At 43.0% G+C, this 20,336-nt stretch overlaps 1 protein-coding gene across 1 annotated transcript in view; it reads left to right on the top strand.

Annotated features, from left to right (window-relative positions):
• The window catches only part of ank2b (ankyrin 2b, neuronal), an 801,710-nt gene that overhangs the window by 197,932 nt on the left and 583,442 nt on the right, over positions 1-20,336 (top strand). The window contains exon 2 of the mRNA XM_059988791.1: positions 16,452-16,544. Within this exon, the coding sequence (XP_059844774.1) occupies positions 16,452-16,544 (93 nt within the window). The remainder of the gene's footprint in view (positions 1-16,451; positions 16,545-20,336) is intronic.

Here is a 20,336-nt window from a genome sequence, read left to right as displayed (position 1 = left end):
CTGGCTGTGAGATCGGTTTTCAAGATCGGTGATTTTAAACTTATAATGCTCTACTGTTTTAGCAGTCGACAGTACCTTCTTCTCCAGTGTTTCGATTGTACGTATTTTTTCACAAATTAACTTATCAAGAGCTGCGAACTTTTCTTCATGTTGTTCAATATCTGCTGCCTGCGATTGTAACTTGGTATCAAACGATCTAACGGCTTCTTCGAGCCCAGACATTTTTGCAATAAGCTTATTTTCCAGACTTGTCATTTTACTTTACAAACTTGCAAGTTTAGTATCCAGTTTAGTATCCAGAAGATTAGAAATTGCCTCAATAGATAGAGGCTCTTTAGACGATTTCTTAGGTGCAGACATTTTAAGTTTGGAAAGATTAAATCAAGTATTATTTTAGAAAAGAAATAAATCGTAAGTATCAACCCATGTAATAAAGATGAAAAGATTTGATTAAAGGGTGATTATAGTTTAAAAAAATTAAGAGCGCCTAAAAGGCAGATGTTTATGTCGCCATCTTGAAACTCTGCCTTGTTGTCCAGATGTTCCAGGGTTTTGTGAAGAGCCAATGAGATGGCATCCACTGTAGACCTAGGTGAATTGGAGTAGATCCAAGTTGCCACTTCAGTAGCCTCTCCAAACACTTCATCACTGTGGAATAATCGTTGAGGCAGGTTACCAAGCTCTTCTTGGGCAGCAATATGATTGAAGCCTGCTTGAAGCAGGAGGATACCACAGACTCCTGGAGCGAGAGGTTGAAGATATCCGTAAACACACCAGACAGTTGGTCAGTACCAGACTGGGTTCGGTACACCGTCCAGACCAGATGAGCTCCTTGGATTCACTCTTGACCCTTCACCACTCAGCTCATAGCTTCTTGTATTGTTCCTAACTACCCATCTTCCCCCTCATTTGGTCTTATCTATCACCTGTCATGTTATACTCCTCCTCCTCCCTTCTTATTCTGGTTTCTACCCCCTTACTTTCAAGTCCTGATGAGGAGTCTTGACTGAAACATGGACTGTTATTCCCTTCCATAGATGCTGTCTGGCTTGCTGAGTTCATCTGTCATTTTGTGCATGTTGTTGCAGAGATGTTATTACTGATCTCCCAATGAGAAACTCAAAAATCAAGTTGCAGAGTGAGGTACAGTAGGCCAGGCTTTGAAGCTTGTCGATTAGTAGTAGTGAAGAGGTAATGATGTTAAATGTCAAGCTGTTGTGGTGGCCCGCACACACGGGACTCAAACCGCCATCGGGAACCACAGGCAAACATGCGGTAGCACGTTTGGAACTACACCCTCAGGGCGGACCTTCCGGGGACAGTCTGACGTCCCATCCGCCCCGTGGGTCGCAGGGGCCCATGAAAGGGGAGATTTAAGCGCGTGATTTTGAATCAGTAAAGGCATTCTGAGTTCAGCTCTTGCTGCCTCCGTGTTTCATGCACGATATGCTTGTGCTCATATACGGCCATAAGCTGTGCCTTTTATTTGAACAGTTGTTCCTCGAGCAAATGCCAGAGGACATTCGCCTCCTCCTTGCTAGTGAGGATTTCAGCGACCCATGCCTGGGAACTATCTCACTGTATTTCGGGTCCAGCCGTTTCACTTGGACTTTCGCATTGGCAGCGTTGTCACAGCCACTACTAGGGGCAGATTTCCTATGAGCCAACTGCCTCCTGGTCAACCTAAAAGGCCGGCGTTTGGTCCATGCCGAGACAATCCAGACTTTCCAGCTTGGAGAAGCCAAGCTACTGGCCCACCTGGATTCTGGGACCCTCTCAGGTGGTGACATATTCTCTGACATGGCACTTTGGGAATAAAACAGCTGAGTCAGTTTCTTGTAGAGAATATGTGTTGACATTCTAAATTAAATAACCTGAAGTATTCAGACGAAACTAATGGCTGGCAACAAAATAACCCAGAGGATCACAGGAGTTGATCCTTAATGAATAAAGTGTCCATATCTGGATGAAGAGTAAGAGTTTTCTGTTACGGAGCTGTAGGAGTTTCTAAAGCATTGTTACTTCCACTCAAACATGCACATGGATGTCTGTCAAAATAACTGACAGATTTGAAGTGTTGTAAAATTTCCTTCTACTGAGAACCAGACAGTGTAAATAATCAACACACACAAAATGTTGGAGGAACTCAACAGGAGAGGCTGAATAAACACTCGATGTTTCGGGCCGAGGCCCTTCATCAGGACTGGAAAGAAGGGGAAGATGCCAGTGTGGCAGCCCGCACACACGGAACTCGAACCGGCATTGGGAGCCGCGGGCAGACACACGGTAGCGCGTTTGGAACTACACCCTTGGGGCGGACCTTCCAGGGACAGTCTGACGTCAATTCCGCCCTGCAGGGGCCCATGAGAGGGGAGATTTAAGCGTGCGATTTTGTATCAGTAAAGGCATTCTGAGTTCAGCTCGTGCTGCCTCCGTGTTTCTTTAGTAGCGCATTGCGTGCGACTACATTGGTGATCCCGATGTTCCAGACGGTATCTGGAGCCGGCGACTCAGTGACCAGACATGAGTTCGAGCAACTCGCACAGCGCTGTCTCTCTGAAGCTCCCGACTTTCTGGGCCACTCAGCCCCACGTTTGGTTCGAGCAGGCTGAGGCCCAGTTCAGTATCAGAGACATTACAACCAATGCCACGCTACTACGTGGTCAGCACGCTCGACCAGGAGACGGCAGGCCAGATCATCGACTTCCAGATCATCAACAGAGAACAGGTACACTAAGCTTAAGGCACTCCTGATCCGTACCTTCGGACTCTCCCACTGCAAATGGGCTGCACGGCTCCTACACATGGACGGGCTGGGCGACCGCATGCCATCCGAGCTCCTGAATGATATGCTGGCGCTCATGGGCAGCCATAAGCCGTGCCTTCTATTTGAACAGTTGTTCCTCAAGCAAATGCCAGAGGACTTTTGCCTCCTTCTCGCAAGTGCGGATTTCAGTGACCCACACAGAGTCGTGGCTAAAGCAGATGTCCTTTGGCAGAGCAAGCAACGTGGAGCAGCCTCCATTGGCCTAGCCATGATCACACGCCCCAAAGTCCAGGCCCTGCAACCAAAGCCGTTGAAACCCATGGGGGAAATCGACGAAAGTTCGGAACAATGGTGTTTCTATCACCTAAGATGGGGCTCAGGCGCGCGCTACTGCCATCCACCATGTGCTTTTCCAGGAAACGCCGGGGCCAGCCATCACTAATGGCTACAACGGCTGGCCACCGAGACAGCCTCCTGTACCTCTGGGACCGACACTCCAGGCAGCGCTTCCTGGTAGACACTGGGGCTGAAGTCCGTGTGCTCCCCCCGTCGAACATGGACAATCGTAACGCGGTCCCAGGCCCTGAACTCACCGCTGCAAATGGCACCAGTATTTGGACGTACGGCCTGCAAACTACCTCACTGTATTTCGGGTCCAGCTGTTTCACTTGGACTTTCACGTTGGCAGCGGTGTCACAGCCACTACTAGGGGCATATTTCCTACAAGCCAACTGCCTCCTCTTCGACCTAAAAGGCCGGTATTTGGACCAGGCTGAGACGTTGCAGACTTTCCAGCTCGGAGAAGACAAGCTACCGGCCCTCCACTTGGATTCCGTGACCCTCTCGGGTAATGAATTCGCCAGGGTGTTGGCAGAATTTCCCTCCATATTCACCCCACAGTTCTCCATGGTACAGCGTGCAGTACTGCATCCCCACGTAAGGACCACCGCTGCACGCCTGAGCTCGCAGGCTCCCACCTGACAATCTCCACCTCGTCAAGGAGGAGTTCCGTAAGATGGAAGAGATGGGAATCGTACGCCGCTCAGACAGCCCGTGGGCATCCCCGTTGCACATGGTGCCCAAGACTGCAGGAGGATGGAGGCCCTGCGGAGACTACAGAAGACTCAATGACGCCAGAACCTCCGACAGATACCCGGTACCCCACATCCAGGACTTCACGGCAAACCTGCACCATCTTCTCGAAAATAGACCTGGTCAGGGGATACCATCAGATCCCGGTGCACCCCGATGACGTGCCCAAGACAGCCCTCATCACCCTGTTCGGCTTGTTCGAATTCCTGAGCATGCCTTTTGGTCTCAAGAATGCAGCCCAAACTTTCTAAAGGCTCATGGACTCGGTGGGACATGGCCTGGATTTCGTTTTCATTTACTTGGATGATATCCTGGTGGCCAGCAGTTTGCACCAAGAGCACGTGGCACATTTGTGCCAGCTCTGCCAATGCCTGAGCGACCGCAGACTGGCAATCAATCCGGCGAAGTGCCAGTTCAGGCTGACGGAGATCGACTTCTTGGGACACAGAGTCAACCGACATGGCACAGTTCCCCTACCGGACAAGGTCCAGGCCATCTGCCAGTTCCCCAATCCCAGCACAGTCAAGAGCCTGCAGGAGTTCGTAGGGATGGTCAACTTTTATCATTGGTTCGTGCCGGCGGTAGCACTCATCGTAAGACCCTTGTTCAGCCTGATGGCCGGCAAGGCCAAAGAACTGGCATGGGATGCGGAGTCCACGAAGGCGTTCGAGCAGGCCAAGGAGGTGCTGGCAAAGGCAGCCCTCCTAGTGCACCCGAGAGTCAATGTACCCACGGCACTCACAGTCGATGCTTCCAACATGGCAGTCGGCGGAGTCCTGGAGCATCTCGTTGAGGACCAGTGGCGACCACTCGCTTTCTTCAGCTGGTACCTACGGCCACCGGAGGTGAAGTACAGCGCCTTCGACAGAGAGTCGCTAGTGCTGTACCTGGTATTTCCGGTACTTCCTCGAGGGAAGGGAGTTCACCATGTATACGAACCACAAGCCCCTCACCTTTGCACAGGCCAAGGTATCGGACCCATGGCTGTCCTTTATTTCAGAATTCACCACGGATGTCTACCGTATCGCAGGGAAGAACAATGTTGTCGCCGACACTGTCTCGCCCCTGCCTCCACACAGAAGGCATATCGTCCTCAGGAATAGACCACACAACACTGGTGGAAGCACAATGGTCGGACACTGAGATCCTGGCTTAGCACACCGCCATTTCGGGGCTCCAGCTGGAAGAAGTCTCACACATGGGACTCGAACCGCCTTAGGGAGCCGTGGGCAGACATGCGGTAGCGCGTTTGGAACTACCCACTCAAGGCGGACTTTCCGGGGACAGTCTGACATCATGTCCGCCCCATGGGTCGCAGGGGCCTATTAGAGGAGAGATTTAAGTGCATGATTTTGAATCAGTAAAGGCATTCTGAGTTCAGCTCTCTCTGCCTCCATGTGTTTATGTAGTAGCGTGTTGCGCGCGACTACACTGTAATCAATAAACACTTAACTGACATGTTTTTACTGTGTCTACCAGTGTGGCTTTTTATATATTGGTGAGCTCCCGGTGTGGACTTTTATATATTGGTGAGACCCGATGCAGACTGGGAGACCATTTGGCTGAGCACCTACGCTCTGTCCGCCAGCGAAAGCAGGATCTCCCATTGGCCACTCATTTTAATTCCACGTCCTATTCCCATTCTGATATGTCTATCCATGGCCTCCTCTACTGTCAGGATGAAGCCACACTCAGGTTGAAGGAACAACACCTTATATACCGGCTGGGTAGCCTTCAACCTGCTGGCATGAACATTGACTTCTCTAACTTCTGTTAACGCCCCTCCTCCCCTTCTTACCCCATCCCTGACATATTAAATGTTCCCCCCCCCTCCTTTTTTTTCCTCTCTCTTTCTGCCTGTTCTCCATCTCCCTCTGGTGCTCCCCTCCCTCTTCCTTTCTCCCTAGGCCCCTGTCCCATGTTCCTTTCCCTTCTCCAGCTCTGTATCCCTTTTGCCAATAACCTTTCCGGCTCTCAGCTTCACCCCACCCCCTCTGGTCTTCTCCTATCATTTTGCATTTCCCCCTCCCCCTCCTACTTTCAAATTTCTTACTATCTTTCCTTTCAGTTAGTCCTGATGAAGGGTCTCGGCCCGAAACGTTGATAGTGCTTCTCATTATAGATGCTGCCTGGCTTGCTGCGTTCCACCAGCATTTTGTGTGTGATGGATGTTTTAACTGTTGTCTAGGCGCTTTAAAGCAGAGCGGAGAGTCAGAGAGATTGCGTCCACTGTGTACCTGTAGTAGTAAGCACTATGTTGGAGGAGATGTGAGGCCTCCAGGTGCAACCAACACTATCATTCTTGATCCCAAAGAGTAAGGGTCTCAGATATAAATCTTAGAATGTTTAAATATCGGTCATTTCTCTGGAACAGAGAAAATTCATCATTTTGATTGAAATGTACCACAGATATTCATTTGGTCATGTGGTAAAATTTATGGCTTAACCAATAACCTTAGTTTCTTTGAAGTAAAATATTAGATACCGTCTTAGTTTACAACTGTTTACATATGTGGTGATTTGTTAATCAACAATTTATTTCCCAAGGTTTTTTTTTGTCCCAGTTTGGACAAACTTAGGTACAGACAGTTCCCGGGTTATGTACGAGTTCCATTCCTGAGTCCGTCTTTAAGTTGGATTTGTACATAAGTCGGAACAAGTACATCCGGTATTATTTAGTGTCAGTTACTCAAACATTTGTCTTAGTATATAGTATATATTTTACCTTTCAATATAAAACACTTAAGAAATATATGTATTCCAATAATTAAACCACTGCATTGCTTAGTAATAATTGTAGCTTTCATCAGAGCAGGGCATTTCACATGCTCCATTATTCTCACTTTATCTGTTATCCTTTAAAATTATTCTGATTGTTGACCGACTGTAGCCTAACGTTTATCCAATGACCAATGGCATTTCACCTCTTTCCAAGTGCTTTATTTTTTCCACTTTATTTTCAATCATGATCGCTTCCAGTCAATGGAACAGAAACACTGCGGGCGGCAGGTCCCGAGCTCTGCCGTTTCCGAGGTCCGTTGGGTCCTAAGGACAACCTCACTGAATTCCTCGGGTCCTAAAGTCCACCGCACTGAGACAGGTTAAATGGGACGAGTGGGGGCTGTGCTGGGTTTGGGTATTTGATCCTCCACAATATTCCGCGTGGGAATTTAAACTGGAGGTGGCAGTGTTTTTTTACGAGGTCGAGTTGCCAGCTCGACATCAACCCGGTACGGATGGTACGGGAGTCACTGGATCGATAAACAACTCGGCACAGGACAGGTCTGTCACTAAATCGGGAACCTCCGTTCTCTAGCCTGGTGCTGATTGTAAAGAGCACCAAATTTCTTGGTGTTCACCTGACGGAGAATCTCAACTGGTCCATCAACACCATCTCCATAGCAAAGGAAACAGCATTATGAAGGACCCCATGCACCCCTCTGGGAAAAGGCTCCAAAGCATTCGGGCTCTCACGATCAGACTATGTAACAGTTTCTTCCCCCAAGCTATCAGACTCCTCAATCCGGAAGCCTGGACTGACACCTTGCCCTACTGTCCTGTTTATTATTTATTTCTGTGTTTTTTTTATTACGTAGTTCAGTGTAGTTTTTTGTACTGTGTCATGTAACACCATGGTCCTGAAAAATGTTGTCTCATTTTTACTATGCACTGTACCAGCAGTTATGGTCGAAATGACAATAAAAGTGACTTGACTTGACTTGAGTTGATCTGACTGCACCACCAGCTGACCGGAACGGGCGGTGGCGGGGGTCAGGGTGAATCTTATTAAGAAAAATTTAAACCAAATACAAAGTTAAACACTCAACGGCAGTGACTTAAAATTGTGGACGGCGTCACGTCCTGACTTAAAATGGCGGACAGCGTCGCGATCCAGCTTAAAATGGTGGACAGTGTTCTCCTTCCTTGGATCGTAAGTACGAGTTGTCCATAAGTCGGAGATTTGTAACTCGGGGACTGCCTGTATTCTATCTTCAAAGGTCTCTGTTTTGTTGTCATTTTTTTAAGATCCATTTTCAACAAGCCTATGTGTGTATGCAATTTGTCAACACCTTTTTTTCCTATTATCATTTTTTTGCACAGTTATATTTCTGCAAAGTGACTTTAGAAGTTGTGTTTCAATATATGCTACTATGTTATCACAGGTTGTTGTCCTGACACCAGGTTAGACTGGGACCAAAATATAAGAAATGAAGTGCTTCATCCATCCAGTGGTAATTCAGACAGAACTATGATGTAGCAAAGACAAGATTTAATTTGATCATTATCCTGTTGTAGAAGCCATCCTTTTTTCATTTTCAGCTTTTTTACAGACAGTGTGATGTTTGCTTCCAGAATTTGCTGGTATTTAATTGAATTCTTTCTTCCCTCTACCAGCGAAGTTTTCCCCATGCGAATGGCTGCAACATAAGCCCAAAGCCTGATCAATCCACCCCCGTGCTTAACAGTTAGAGAGGTGTTCTTTTCATGAAATTCTGCACCCTTATTTCTCCTATCTTTGCTCATTGTGGCCAAAAAGTTCTATTTAAACTTCATCAGTCCACAGGACTTGTTTCCAAAATGCATCAGGCTTGTTTAGATGTTCCTTTGCAAACTTCTGTTGCTGAATTTTGTGGTGAGGACACAGGAAAGGTTTTCTTCTGATGACTCTTCCATGAAGGTCATATTTGTGTAGGTGTCGCTGCACAGTAGAACAGTGCACCACCACTTCAGAGTCTGCTAAATCTTCCTGAAGTTAAACAGTGTTTTTAAAAGGTCTTTTGCAGTCAAACGGGGGTTTTGATTTGCCTTTCTAGCAATCCTACAAGCAGTTCTCTTGGAAAATTTTCTTGGTCTTCCAGACCTCAACTTGACTCTGGCATGGTTCAGGAATACTGGAAAATTGCAAATGTCTCCACTCGTCAAGAAGGGAGAGAGGCAGAAGAAAGGAAATTATAGGCCAGTTGCCTGACCTCAGCAGTTGGGAAGATACTGGAGTTGAATGTTAAGAGTGAAGTTTTGGGATACCAAGGGCACACAATAAAATGGGCTAAAGTCAGCATGGTTTCCTTAAGAGAAAATCTTGTCTGACAAATCTTTTGGAATTTTTTGAGGAAATAACAAGCAGCATAGACAATGAAGGATCAGTCAATGTTGTATAGTTGGATTTTCAAAAAAAACTTTGAAAAGGTGCCACACATGAGGCTGCTTAGCAGGATAAAAGCCCATGGTATTACAAGAAAAATATGAGTATGGATAGGACAATGGCTGATGGGCAGGAGGTAAATGGAGTTGAGATAAAGATTATATCAGCTGTGACTGAATGGAAAAATATCTACAATAATCCTACTTTGTTTTTCCTAAATTCTCATCAAATCTCCATATCTTCTGCCAGCAATGTAGAGGCAATGTAAAGTTGTTTATTAACTTACCAACCTGCATGTCTTTGGGATGTGGAAGACCATAAGACATAAGAGCAGAACTAGGCCATTCAGCCCATCAGACCTGCTCTATTATTTCATCTTGGCTGAATTATAATCCCTATCAACACCATTCTTCCTGCCTTCTCCCCATAACATTGAATGCCATGACTAATTAAGAACCTATTAGCCTCAGCTTCAAAAGTACTTAATGACTTGGTCTCCACAGTCACCTGTGATAATGAATTCCACAGATTTCCCACCCTTGGATCAGAATTTTGCTTTTTCCACAAAAGTGCAAGGCTGGAGGAGCAAGTCATGGTATGACTGTGATACGTTCTCAAAGCTACAACAAAATTTGCTGAAGTTTGTTGCTTAATTTATAGAATAAAATCCACACAGTTCCACTATTAATGTATACTTTTGTCCAATTGTTCCTTGTTACTTCTTACCTTGGTTCTGTATTTCTGAGTAGAAATATTTTACTGGTGAGTGGAAATACTTGCTTAAGATCAATCATAGTTGAATATTTTAAACAAGGATCAAACATTTTGGTGTCTCAGTTCATCAGCCATTTGAGATGTTACACCATTCAAATATTTTGTCTCCAATCCCCACGCAAACAGGGAACTAAACAGGAAATAAGATGAGCAACATTATAATTTGCACATCATCCAGTAACACAATTAGACAATCCAGTTTTATTGATGAGATTAGTTCCACTGTCAATAATTGTTGATCAATTTGCATCAGCATTGTTATCACATATGAGCAGAGATGAATGAATGTAATTCCTTGACAACAATCAAAATAATTATTTGCTTAACAACTTGTTTTTCAAGAGTAGGTAGGTTGTAAAACAGATAGTCAAATCAATCCCATTATTTATATGTCAGTGGGAGTAGATTACAAATAACCCAGAATTTCATTTAAACATTTTCAAAAAATACTAGTGTGTCAGACCCTGACCTTGGCACATTCCAGTAACAGTGCCTATAAAAAGTATCCACCCCCACCCCCAAGAAGTTTTCATGTTTTATTGTTTTACAACATTGAATCTCAGTGGATTTAATTTAGCTTTTATGACAGTGATCAACAGAAAAAGACTTGTGTCAAAGTGAAAACAGGTCTCTACAAAGTGATCTAAATTAATTACAAATATATACACAAAATCATTGATTGCATAAATATTCACCCCCCTTCAAGTCAGTATTTAGTAGATGCACATTTGGCAGCAATTACAGACTTGACTCTGTGTGGATAGGTCTCTATCAACTTTGCACATCTGGACACTGCTATTTTTCCCCATTCTTTATTAAACTGCTCAAGCTCTGTAAGATTGCATGAGGATTGTGAGTGAACAGACTTTTTCAAATCTGGCCACAAATTCTCAATTGGATTGGGTCAGGGCTCTGACCTTGGACAATACAGGACATTAGCTCTGTTGTTTTTAAGCCATTGCTGTGTGATTGTGTCGTTCTGCTTAGGGAAAACAAATATTCTCCCAAGTCACAGTTCTTCTGCAGACTGCATCAGATTTTCCTCCAGGATTTCCCTGTATTTTGCTACATTCATTTTTACTGTCTACCTTCAAAAACCTTCCAGAGCCTGCTGCTGTGAAGCATCCCCATTGCATGATGCAGCCACCACAGTGCTTCACAGTAGGGATGGGGTGTTGATGTGCAGTGTTTGGCCTACACCGAACATAGCATATAATCTGATGGTCAAAAAGCTCAATTTTGGATTCATCTGACCATAGAACCTTCTTCCAGCTGATTTCAGAGTCTTCCGCATGCCTTCTAGCAAACTCTAGCTGAGATTTCATGTGATCTTTTTAAACAGCTTTGGTATGTGCACTCTCTCCCACCTTAGTCACTGAAGATTGTAACTCACCCAGAGATTTCATAGGTCAATGTAACTCAATCAGATGCACATCAGCTGTGATAGGGTTTGCATACCATTTCTTTCTACATCGCAAAACTCAACAGCATAATTGTAGTGATGTTTCACTTGTCAATGATCTCAATACTCATTATGCACACTTTGAAAAGGTTCTTTGTCTCAAAGGATGGCATCAGATCATCCTTCAAGAAGATGAACCTTCCAAGGCATCAGTTCCCAATTGTGTACCTGGCAGGGTCTTGAAAACCTGTGCAAACCAACTTGCTGGAATGTTCATGACTTTTTCACAGCCTCATTGCTGCAGTTGGAGGTTCCCAAGGGCATCAATTATATCATTGCCCAAGGAGAGCAGGGTGAGCTACCCTAACAATTACTGCCTGGTAGCACTCACAACTACTGTGATCAGTGCTTTGATAGGTTGTTCATGGCTAAAATTAATTCCTGCCTGATCAAGGACCAGGACAACTGCTATTCGTCTATTATGAAATACTGATACCTCTAGACTCAGTACTTGACCAGATTTTCCTTATTTGAGACTACTTTTGAGAAAATCTTCATGCTACTGCTGGTACAGATGCATCTGTTTCTGGAAAAAAGATAGTTAAATTGTAAAAGGAAGTGTTGTATTGATATAATATTTGAGTGAAAAAATATGAGGACTAAATGGGATCTGAATATAATATTTGGATTCATTAGCTCATCTTGTGCCTCGAGATGATTGTTTAATATTTTATGTTATTGTATAATATGGCATTATGTATCTTTGGCTCGGTTTGTTGATAAGTTAGAAATAAGGGTTTCTATGCCAAATAATTTGGCATGAGGAGAAACTGTTTTTCCCAGAGAATGGTGAATCTGTGGAATTCTCTGCCCAGGGAAACAGTTGAGGCTTTTTCACTAAATATATTTAAGAAACAGGTTTTTACATAGTAAGGGGATTAAAGGTTATGGGGAAAAGGCAGGTAGATTGAGCTGAGTTTGCGGACAGATCAGCCATGATCTTATTGAATGGTGGGGCAGGCTCGATGGGCCAGATGGCCTACTCCTGCTCCTAGTTCTTATGTTGTTATAAAATGTTCTGAATATTTTCAAGATGTTGGTTAAGACTAGATTATAACTTTCTTCATCAAATAACCTGTAAGACCTGACATGGAACATGTAAAGGAAAAAAATTAGAGGAGCTCAATTCTTGTAAAGCTATAGAATTCAAAGGCAACAAACCCATGATCACTTCTGTTTTATCTGGCTTAAGATTCTAATGCTATTTTGAGTATTTGCAAATGGCACAAATGTATTAGCATTTAGAATTCAAGCACATCTATGAATATGTCAGCAAGTAGATAATACTGAGCTTTTTGATCTTAATTTAATGACTCCTGTTTTGAAAGCTACAATTTGCTTTTAGAACATCATTCCTTTCTTGTCCCTTGCACTGTACCCATGCTTTTCTGCTTATTTTGCTTGTGCACTATTAGTTACTTTAAGATAAAAAGCTCTACCTCCTTTAAAGAAGCAGTCAGAATGGCTTTACATATGCTGCACTGCATGTGCTCATTGAACTGTTAAGAAATTTGTTCAACTGAAGAGCCCTTCTGTCTTTAAATATTCATTTTTTCAGTAATTTATTTCTTCTTCAATTTCTGCTATCTATATGTTTCATATAGATTCACTAATCTGTTCGTTACTTAACAGATTTGTGAAATGCATATTTAAGTAATATTTTAAGTAGACATTGCTTACAAAACTTCGTGAATATGCAGGGTACTTATGAACTGATTATTGTGGACGTGATATCTAATTGCTTAGTTTAATCTGAAAAGCAATGCTATTTCTTGAGATCCAGTTATTATTGGGAACCTCCACATAATACAATTATGTTCCTGTATTATTCACTAGGGATGAGCATTTGCATTTTGTCTTTGCAAGATAAACAATGACTATTCATAACGTCAAAGTTGCTTAACAGTATATTAGAGACAGCATCTGTCATGACATTAGGGGCATCTGAAAATCTGCTTAATAATGACTCTAATGCTATCCGAAGGAACAGAAACACATCCTTTTGTTAACTCTCTGTATCAGTATTGATTTTCTGGAGATATGACATAAACCTTCAGAATACTACCAGAATACTTATTATAGTTTACTTCAATGCTAACACTCACAACTGATATTGAAGATGGAGTAGCCCAAAATACTGGAGGAACTCAGCAGGTCAGGCAGCATGTATGTAGAGAAATAAACAGTTGATGTTTCAGGCTGAGCATTTCATCAGGACTGGAAAGGAAAGGGGAAGTGGCCAAAATAAGAATGTGGGGGGAGGGGAAAAAGTACAAACTAGCAGGTGATAGGAGAGGGCGTAGGTGGGTGGGTGGGAGAGTGGAATGAATTAAGAAGTTAGGAGGTGGTAGGTCGAAGAGGCAAAGGGCCGAAGAAGAAAGAATCTGATAGGCAAGGACAAACGGAGAAAATCTGCAGATTCTGGAAATCCAGGCCTCCCCCCTCTCTCTCTCTCCCCACTCTCTCTCCCCCTCCTGGAGGAACAGCAGACCGGCCAGCTTTTATGGAAAAGAGTACAGTCAACGTTTCGGGCCGAGACTCTTTGGTAGGGTTGTTTTGGAGGACAAAGGACCATGGGAGAAAGTTAAAGAAAAGTCGCATCAGAGATGGGTGATGTCTGGAATGACAGTGAAAATAAAGAGTAGGGTCCCATTCTCCCTATTCTCAGTCCTTCCAAGTGTGGTGACACTTCAAGTGTGAATCTTTTGGAGCCATCTATGAAATCCAGTGCTCCTGGTGTGGCCTTGTTTACATCAGTGAAACCTAAAGTAGATTGAGGGGCCATTTCATTGAGCACCTTCAATCAATGCATCACAAAAGGCAGAATTTTCCTGTGTCCATATTTTTCAATTCAGCTTCTGATTTCTATTCTGACAAGTTGACCCATGGCTGCCTACTACTATTGTGAGAAGGCCAATCTCAGGTTGGGGGAGCATCACTTCATATTCTGCCAGAAAAAGCAGTATCTCCCAGTGGCAACCCATTTTCATTCCATTCTGTTATGTCCATCCATGGCCTCCTCTGCTGTTGCTGTGAGGCCACACTCAGGTTGGAGGAACAACACCTTATTTTTCATCTGGCTACCTGATAGCATGAACTTCAATTTCCTAAACTTCCAGTAATGCCCTCCTTCACCATACCCCTTCCCCTTTTCCCTCTCTCACCTTGCCAGCCCATCATCTCCCTCTGGTGCTCCTCCTACTCCTTTTCTTTCTTGCATGGCCTTCTGTTCTCTCCTATTAGATTCCCCCTTCCCTCTTTCACTTATCCACTTACCAGCTGTTTCCTTCACCCCTCCCCCTTCCCAGTCTCACCTTGTGTTTCTCCCTCCCTTCCACTCGCCTTTTAACGCTATTCCTCATCCTTTTTTCTCCAGTCCTGATAAAAGGTCTTGGCTCGAAACGTCAACTGTACTCTTTTCCATTGATGCCGCCTGTCCTGCTGAGTTCCAGCATTTTGTATGCGTCACCTCATATTCTGCCTGTTTCACCTCCAACCTGATGGCATACATTTTTCTAATTTCTGCAAATTTCTCTTTCCTTCCCTTTTCTCTATTTTCCATTCCCAATTCTGGCTCCCCTCTTACATCTTCACATGTCCATCACCTCCCTCTGGTGCCCCTGCTTCTTCCCTTTCTCCCATGATCCACTGTCTTATCAGATTCCTTCTTCTTCAGCCCTTTGCCTCTTCCACCTAGTTTCTCATTTCACCCCACCCACCCCTTCCTCCACCAACCAGCCTTGCACCCCATCGGATTTTACCTATAACCTGCCAGTTTATACTCTGCTCTTCTTATTCTGGCTTCATCTCCCTTCTGTTCCAATCCTGATGAAGAGTCTCAGTTTAAAATTTAGAGTGTTAATTCCTCTCCAAGATGCTGCGTGATCTGCTAAGTTTCTCTAGCAGTGTGTGTTGCTCTAGATTTCCAGCATCTACAGAATCTCATCAACCACCATCTTGTCATTTAAAGGCTGATTGTGTCTTAAAATGGATTTCCCTCAAACCAGTATACTTGGGGAAATTGAAAAGTGTACTTAGCCTGAGGTAAACCTCAATTCAGTAGAAGCAGTGTAAACAAATTCTGAGAAGTACAACCCCATATTTTCTGACAGTACAAAGCTGGGTGGAAAAATGAACTGTGAGGAGGATACAAAATCAAATTCAAGGTTATTGTCATATGGACAGCTACAATGGAAAAACTTAACTGCAGCAATATCACAGGCACATGGCATTATATAAGCAGCAACACCAGAAAACATAGATTATACACAATCTTTGCAAGAAAGAACAATTGGAAAAAAGGAAGCCCATTTTGTGCAGTTTTTGGAATAGTTAATGTGTTGCTAAACTGTAGTGATAAGGGTTTTGCCAGTTGGTTCAAGAACTAAGTGTCTAAGGGGAAGTAGCTGTTCTTGAACTTCTTTCCTAATAATAGCTGTGGAAAGATGGCATGGCTCAGATGGTGGGGATGCATGATGATGGGTTTTGCCTTCCTGAGGCAATGCCTCCAGTACATTATTAATGATGGTGTGGAAGAATGTACTTCAATGTATTCAGCAGGGCAGTCTGCCCCTGAGCACTTAAATTGCTGTACCAGATCATGAATGATAACAAGCAAAATGCTGGAGGAACTCGCTACGTCAGGTAACAGCTGTGGAGACAAAGAGGTGGTTAATGCCTTGGATTGAAAGTCTGCATCAAGACTGAGAGTGTAAAGAGGGAATTGCCAGTATAAAGAGGTAAAGGGAATAGGCGAGACAGGAGCTGGCATGATAGGTTGATGGATACTTTGAAGGAGCAAAATTCACTGACTATAGGAACAATAAGAAATAGATGAAATTAAGATATGGAAATTTATAAAGATCATAATTAACTATATTTTTTATTTTTTGAGCAGTTCATCAAAATTTGGGCTTAAGTTCAATTACTAAGTGCATCTATTGCTAGATTTAGGACAGTATCAAATTTTAAAAAAAATATAGAAAAAGACTGGCAACATTTTGGCTTTATGAGTAAAGTTTTTTGAATGTTATGGTGATCAAAATATGCTCATCCCTATTATTGCAAATTGTAAAGTGTCGCTTTGCAGCTGTTTGAGTTATAGGAATTGAAGATTCCTGTTATTTCCTTACAATAGTATATTACCACAATGCGTTGCTGTTGTTTTAATTTCTTGCACCATGACTCTTCTTTTCTTAATTCTCACATGACAGCAAGGTGGGAGTGAAATACCCCCCACTTCCCGGGAGAGGTTGTTACGTCACAGGGTAACTTTCCAGGATCAGATGGTCCCAAGTCGTCAGGAGGTAAAGGCATAATAAGCAAGTACTTGTAGTGCTGGACTTGTGTCATAAGTTTTAAAGGAATCTTGAGACCCAAGTTGGAAGACTTCATGCTTTGCCTGCCCATGTAAAGTCACATAATTCATTATTAATCAGCTCTTAACCAACAATAACAAACCAGTGTTCTTTTTCCTCCCTGTTTCAAGTGCATTTTGTGTTTTGAAGTCTTGACTGAACCACCATTTGCATGTATTAACCATCTCCCTAAATACTCTGTTTGGGCAATATGGATTGTTTTGTAAAATGTCTTGTTATTATTGCAGAAGCGTCCAATGAATATAAGACTGGTAAATTTACTCTTAAAAATGATGTTCTGGGTAAGCAGCTGCTGTTCAAAACTGGTGAGACAACAAATGTGATTCTATATTATGAAGCTGAATGTCTTGCATTGCAAACTTGTTTTTGACATCCATTATTTTGTTGAAGATTAAATTAATGAACTGGAATAAGCTGAAGCAAAGATCATATACCACTGGTAATCAGGTGTAAAAACAGGAGTACAAATTGGTATTCACTAATGTGTTTTTTCTATTTTTATTTCAAAACTAACATTAATTATGAGTTGCCTGGCTTTCCATTTGCAAGTGTCATGATCACTACATATTTTTGAAACTTCTCACACAAATCTGAGATGAGAATTTTTTAAAAAACTGCAAATGTTGGAATTCTGAGATAAAAACAAATTGTTGAAACCACTTAGCAGAATCTATGGAAGAGAAATAGAGTTAATGTCTCTACTCCTGTTCTGGCAAAGGGTCTTCAATTCGAAACATAAAACCTGCAGGAGCTTTTCCCACAGGTTCCACATGACTTCTTCTGTCTGGTTATATTTAAGCTTGAGACACAGTCATTTGATATTGACAGCAGAATTCCAGTTATTTTTGTAGGTTAGACTACCAACAATGGGCTAAAATTTTGTGTGAATTTAATACCCCTTATGGTAATCTATACTTTTAGGGTATCTCCCCATCTCAGTGCATTGGCAGAAAATGTGGCATCTGGGAATTACTTGGAATCCCACTGCATGGTTTTGAGATGGCCCCAATGTAGGCTGAAGGAGATGCATGTTGCAGTTTGGGTGTGCAGTTCTTGAAGGAATATTATGTTGTCCTAAGCACAAAGTTGTTTCAAGGTTGTTTTCAATATCCTCTTCTGCTGTAGTTTTGCCACCATCTCCGTGATTGTTAAGCAGTCAGCATATAACTGAGGGGTATGAGAGTACTGCTGGATATTTGTGCTTTTATGGTTCAGGCAGACTAATATTGGGACGTGTAGTGCCTAGTCTCCTTGGAAGATTTCGTGTTTCATTGTTTTACAACATTGAATCTCAGTGGATTTAAGTTGGCTTTTTTGACACATCAACAGAAAAAGACTCTTCTGTGTCAAAGTGAAAACAGATCTCTATAAAGTGATCTAAATTAATTGCAAATATAAAATCCAAAATAATTTATTACATAAGTATTCACCCCTTCAAGTCCGTACTTAGAAGATGCACCTTGCGCAGAAATTACAGCCTTAAGTCTGTGTGGATAGGTCTCTTTCAGCTTTGCATATCTGGATACTGCAATTTTTCCTAATTCTTCTTTACAAAACTGACCAAGCTCTGTCAGATTGCAGGGGGTTCATGAGTGAACAGTCTTTTCAAGTCCAGCCACAAATTCTCAATTGGATTGAGGTCTGGACTTTTGATGGCCAGTGCAGGAGATTACATTTGTTGTTCTTAAGCCATTCCTGCATAGTTTTAGCTTTATGCTTGGGGAAAACAAATCTTTTCCCAAGTCACAGTTCTCTTACAGACTTCATCATGTTTTCCTCCAGGAATTCTCTCTATTTTGCTGCATTCATTTTACCCTCTACCTTCATAAGCCTTCCAGGGCCTGCTGCAGTGAAGCATCCCCACCATGCTTCACCAAACATAGCATATAGACTGATGGCCAAAAATCTCAATTTTGGTTTTATCTGAACCTTCTTCCAGTTGACTTCAGGATCTCCCACATGCCCTCTGGCAAACTCTAGCCAAGATTTCATGTGAGCTTTTTAAACAATGTCTTTCTCTTGCCTCTCTCACATAAAACTGTGACTAATGAAGCACTTGGGCAATAATTTTTGTGTGTGCAATCTCTCCCATTTCAGGCACTGAAGCTCTCACACAGTCACAGACACACACACACAGAGCACATAAACTTGTTCAGGTCAGGAGGACAGCAAATTTGGCCTCCCAGCTCCTGTTTCACATTGTAAGCTAGTAGTAGATAGGATATAAATGTATTTGCTAACTCAAGATATATTTGATAATACTTAAATGGAATTTAATATCTGGTCTGGGTAGAGGAGAGCACTTGGCTGGTTGTGAGGCTTTACTTCGAGGAGAATATTATAATGTTTTTCACAAAGTTCTATGTCATTGAATTTATGCTTTAATTAAAATGATTGTTAAGCCACACAAGGCAATATCCATGATAGCTATTGTAGATTCAAATCAGAGTAGAGTTTATTGTCTTATGCATAATACAAGTATGCGCAATTCCATTGAAAGTCTTACCTGCAGCAGGATCACAGGCACAGAGCATCATATATGCAACAGTCACAAGAAAAACATAAATTATACAAAAAATACAGGAAAGAATAAAATTAGAACAAATAAAAGCACATTTTATGTAAAGTGCTGCTGAAGGGTCTTGGCCCAAAATGTCAACTGTACTCTTTTCCACAGATGCTGGCCTGCTGGGTTCTTTTAGCATTTTGTGTGTGTGTTGCTTGTATTTCCAGTATCTGCAGATTTTTTCTTTTTTGTTTTAGTGTTAACATTGAGTTGTTAAACTAGTGTTTTGCTAGTTGGTTCAACAACAAAATAGTTGAAGGGAAGTTGTTGTTGAAGTAGAGGTGGAACTTCAGGCTTCTGCACGTCTGATGGAAGCTGCAAGAAAATGGCATGATGGTGGGTGTTGCTTTCTTGAGGCAGGTTCTGTGTAGATACTATCAATGGTGGGGAGGGAAATACCTATGATTTATTGGGCAGAGTTGACTACTTCTCTGCAGTTTCCTTCATTCCTGTGCATTTCAATTGCTGTACAGACCATGATGCAACCAGTCAGAGTACTTTCAAAAGTGTTCGTAACAGACCAAACCTCCTTAACATTTTAAGCATCTCCAACACCATCACACTGAGCACAGGGGCCCCCCATGACTGTGTGCTCAGTCCACTGCTGTTCACTCTGCTGACCCATGACTGTGTTGCAACACACAGATCGAACCACATCATCAGATTTACTGATGACACGACCGTGGTGGGTCTCATCAGCAAGAACGATGAGTCAGCTTACAGAGAGGAGGTACAGTGGCTAACAGACTGGTGCAGAGCCAACAACCTGTCTCTGAATGTGAACAAAATAAAAGAGATGGTTGTTGACTTCAGGAGAGCACGGAGCGACCACTCTCCGCTGAACATCGATGGCTCCTTGGTAGAGATCGTTAAGAGCACCAAATTTCTTGGTGTTAACCTGGTGGAGAATCTCACCTGGTCCCTCAACACCAGCTCCATAGCAAAGAAAGCCCAGCAGCGTCTCTACTTTCTGCGAAGGCTGAGGGAAGTCCATCTCCCACCCCCCATCCTCATCACATTCTACAGGGGTTATATTGAGAGCATCCTGAGCAGCTGCATCACTGCCTGGTTCGCAAATTGCACAAGGTCCTGCAGTGGATAGTGAGAAGTGCAGCTGAGAAGATCATTGGGGTCTCTCTTCCTGCCATTACAGA

Source organism: Hypanus sabinus, chromosome 14, assembly GCF_030144855.1.
Source record: "Hypanus sabinus isolate sHypSab1 chromosome 14, sHypSab1.hap1, whole genome shotgun sequence".
Taxonomy (NCBI): Eukaryota; Metazoa; Chordata; class Chondrichthyes; order Myliobatiformes; family Dasyatidae; genus Hypanus; species Hypanus sabinus.
Note: the sequence above shows the minus strand (reverse complement) of the source record. Positions and strands in the feature narration are given on the sequence as shown.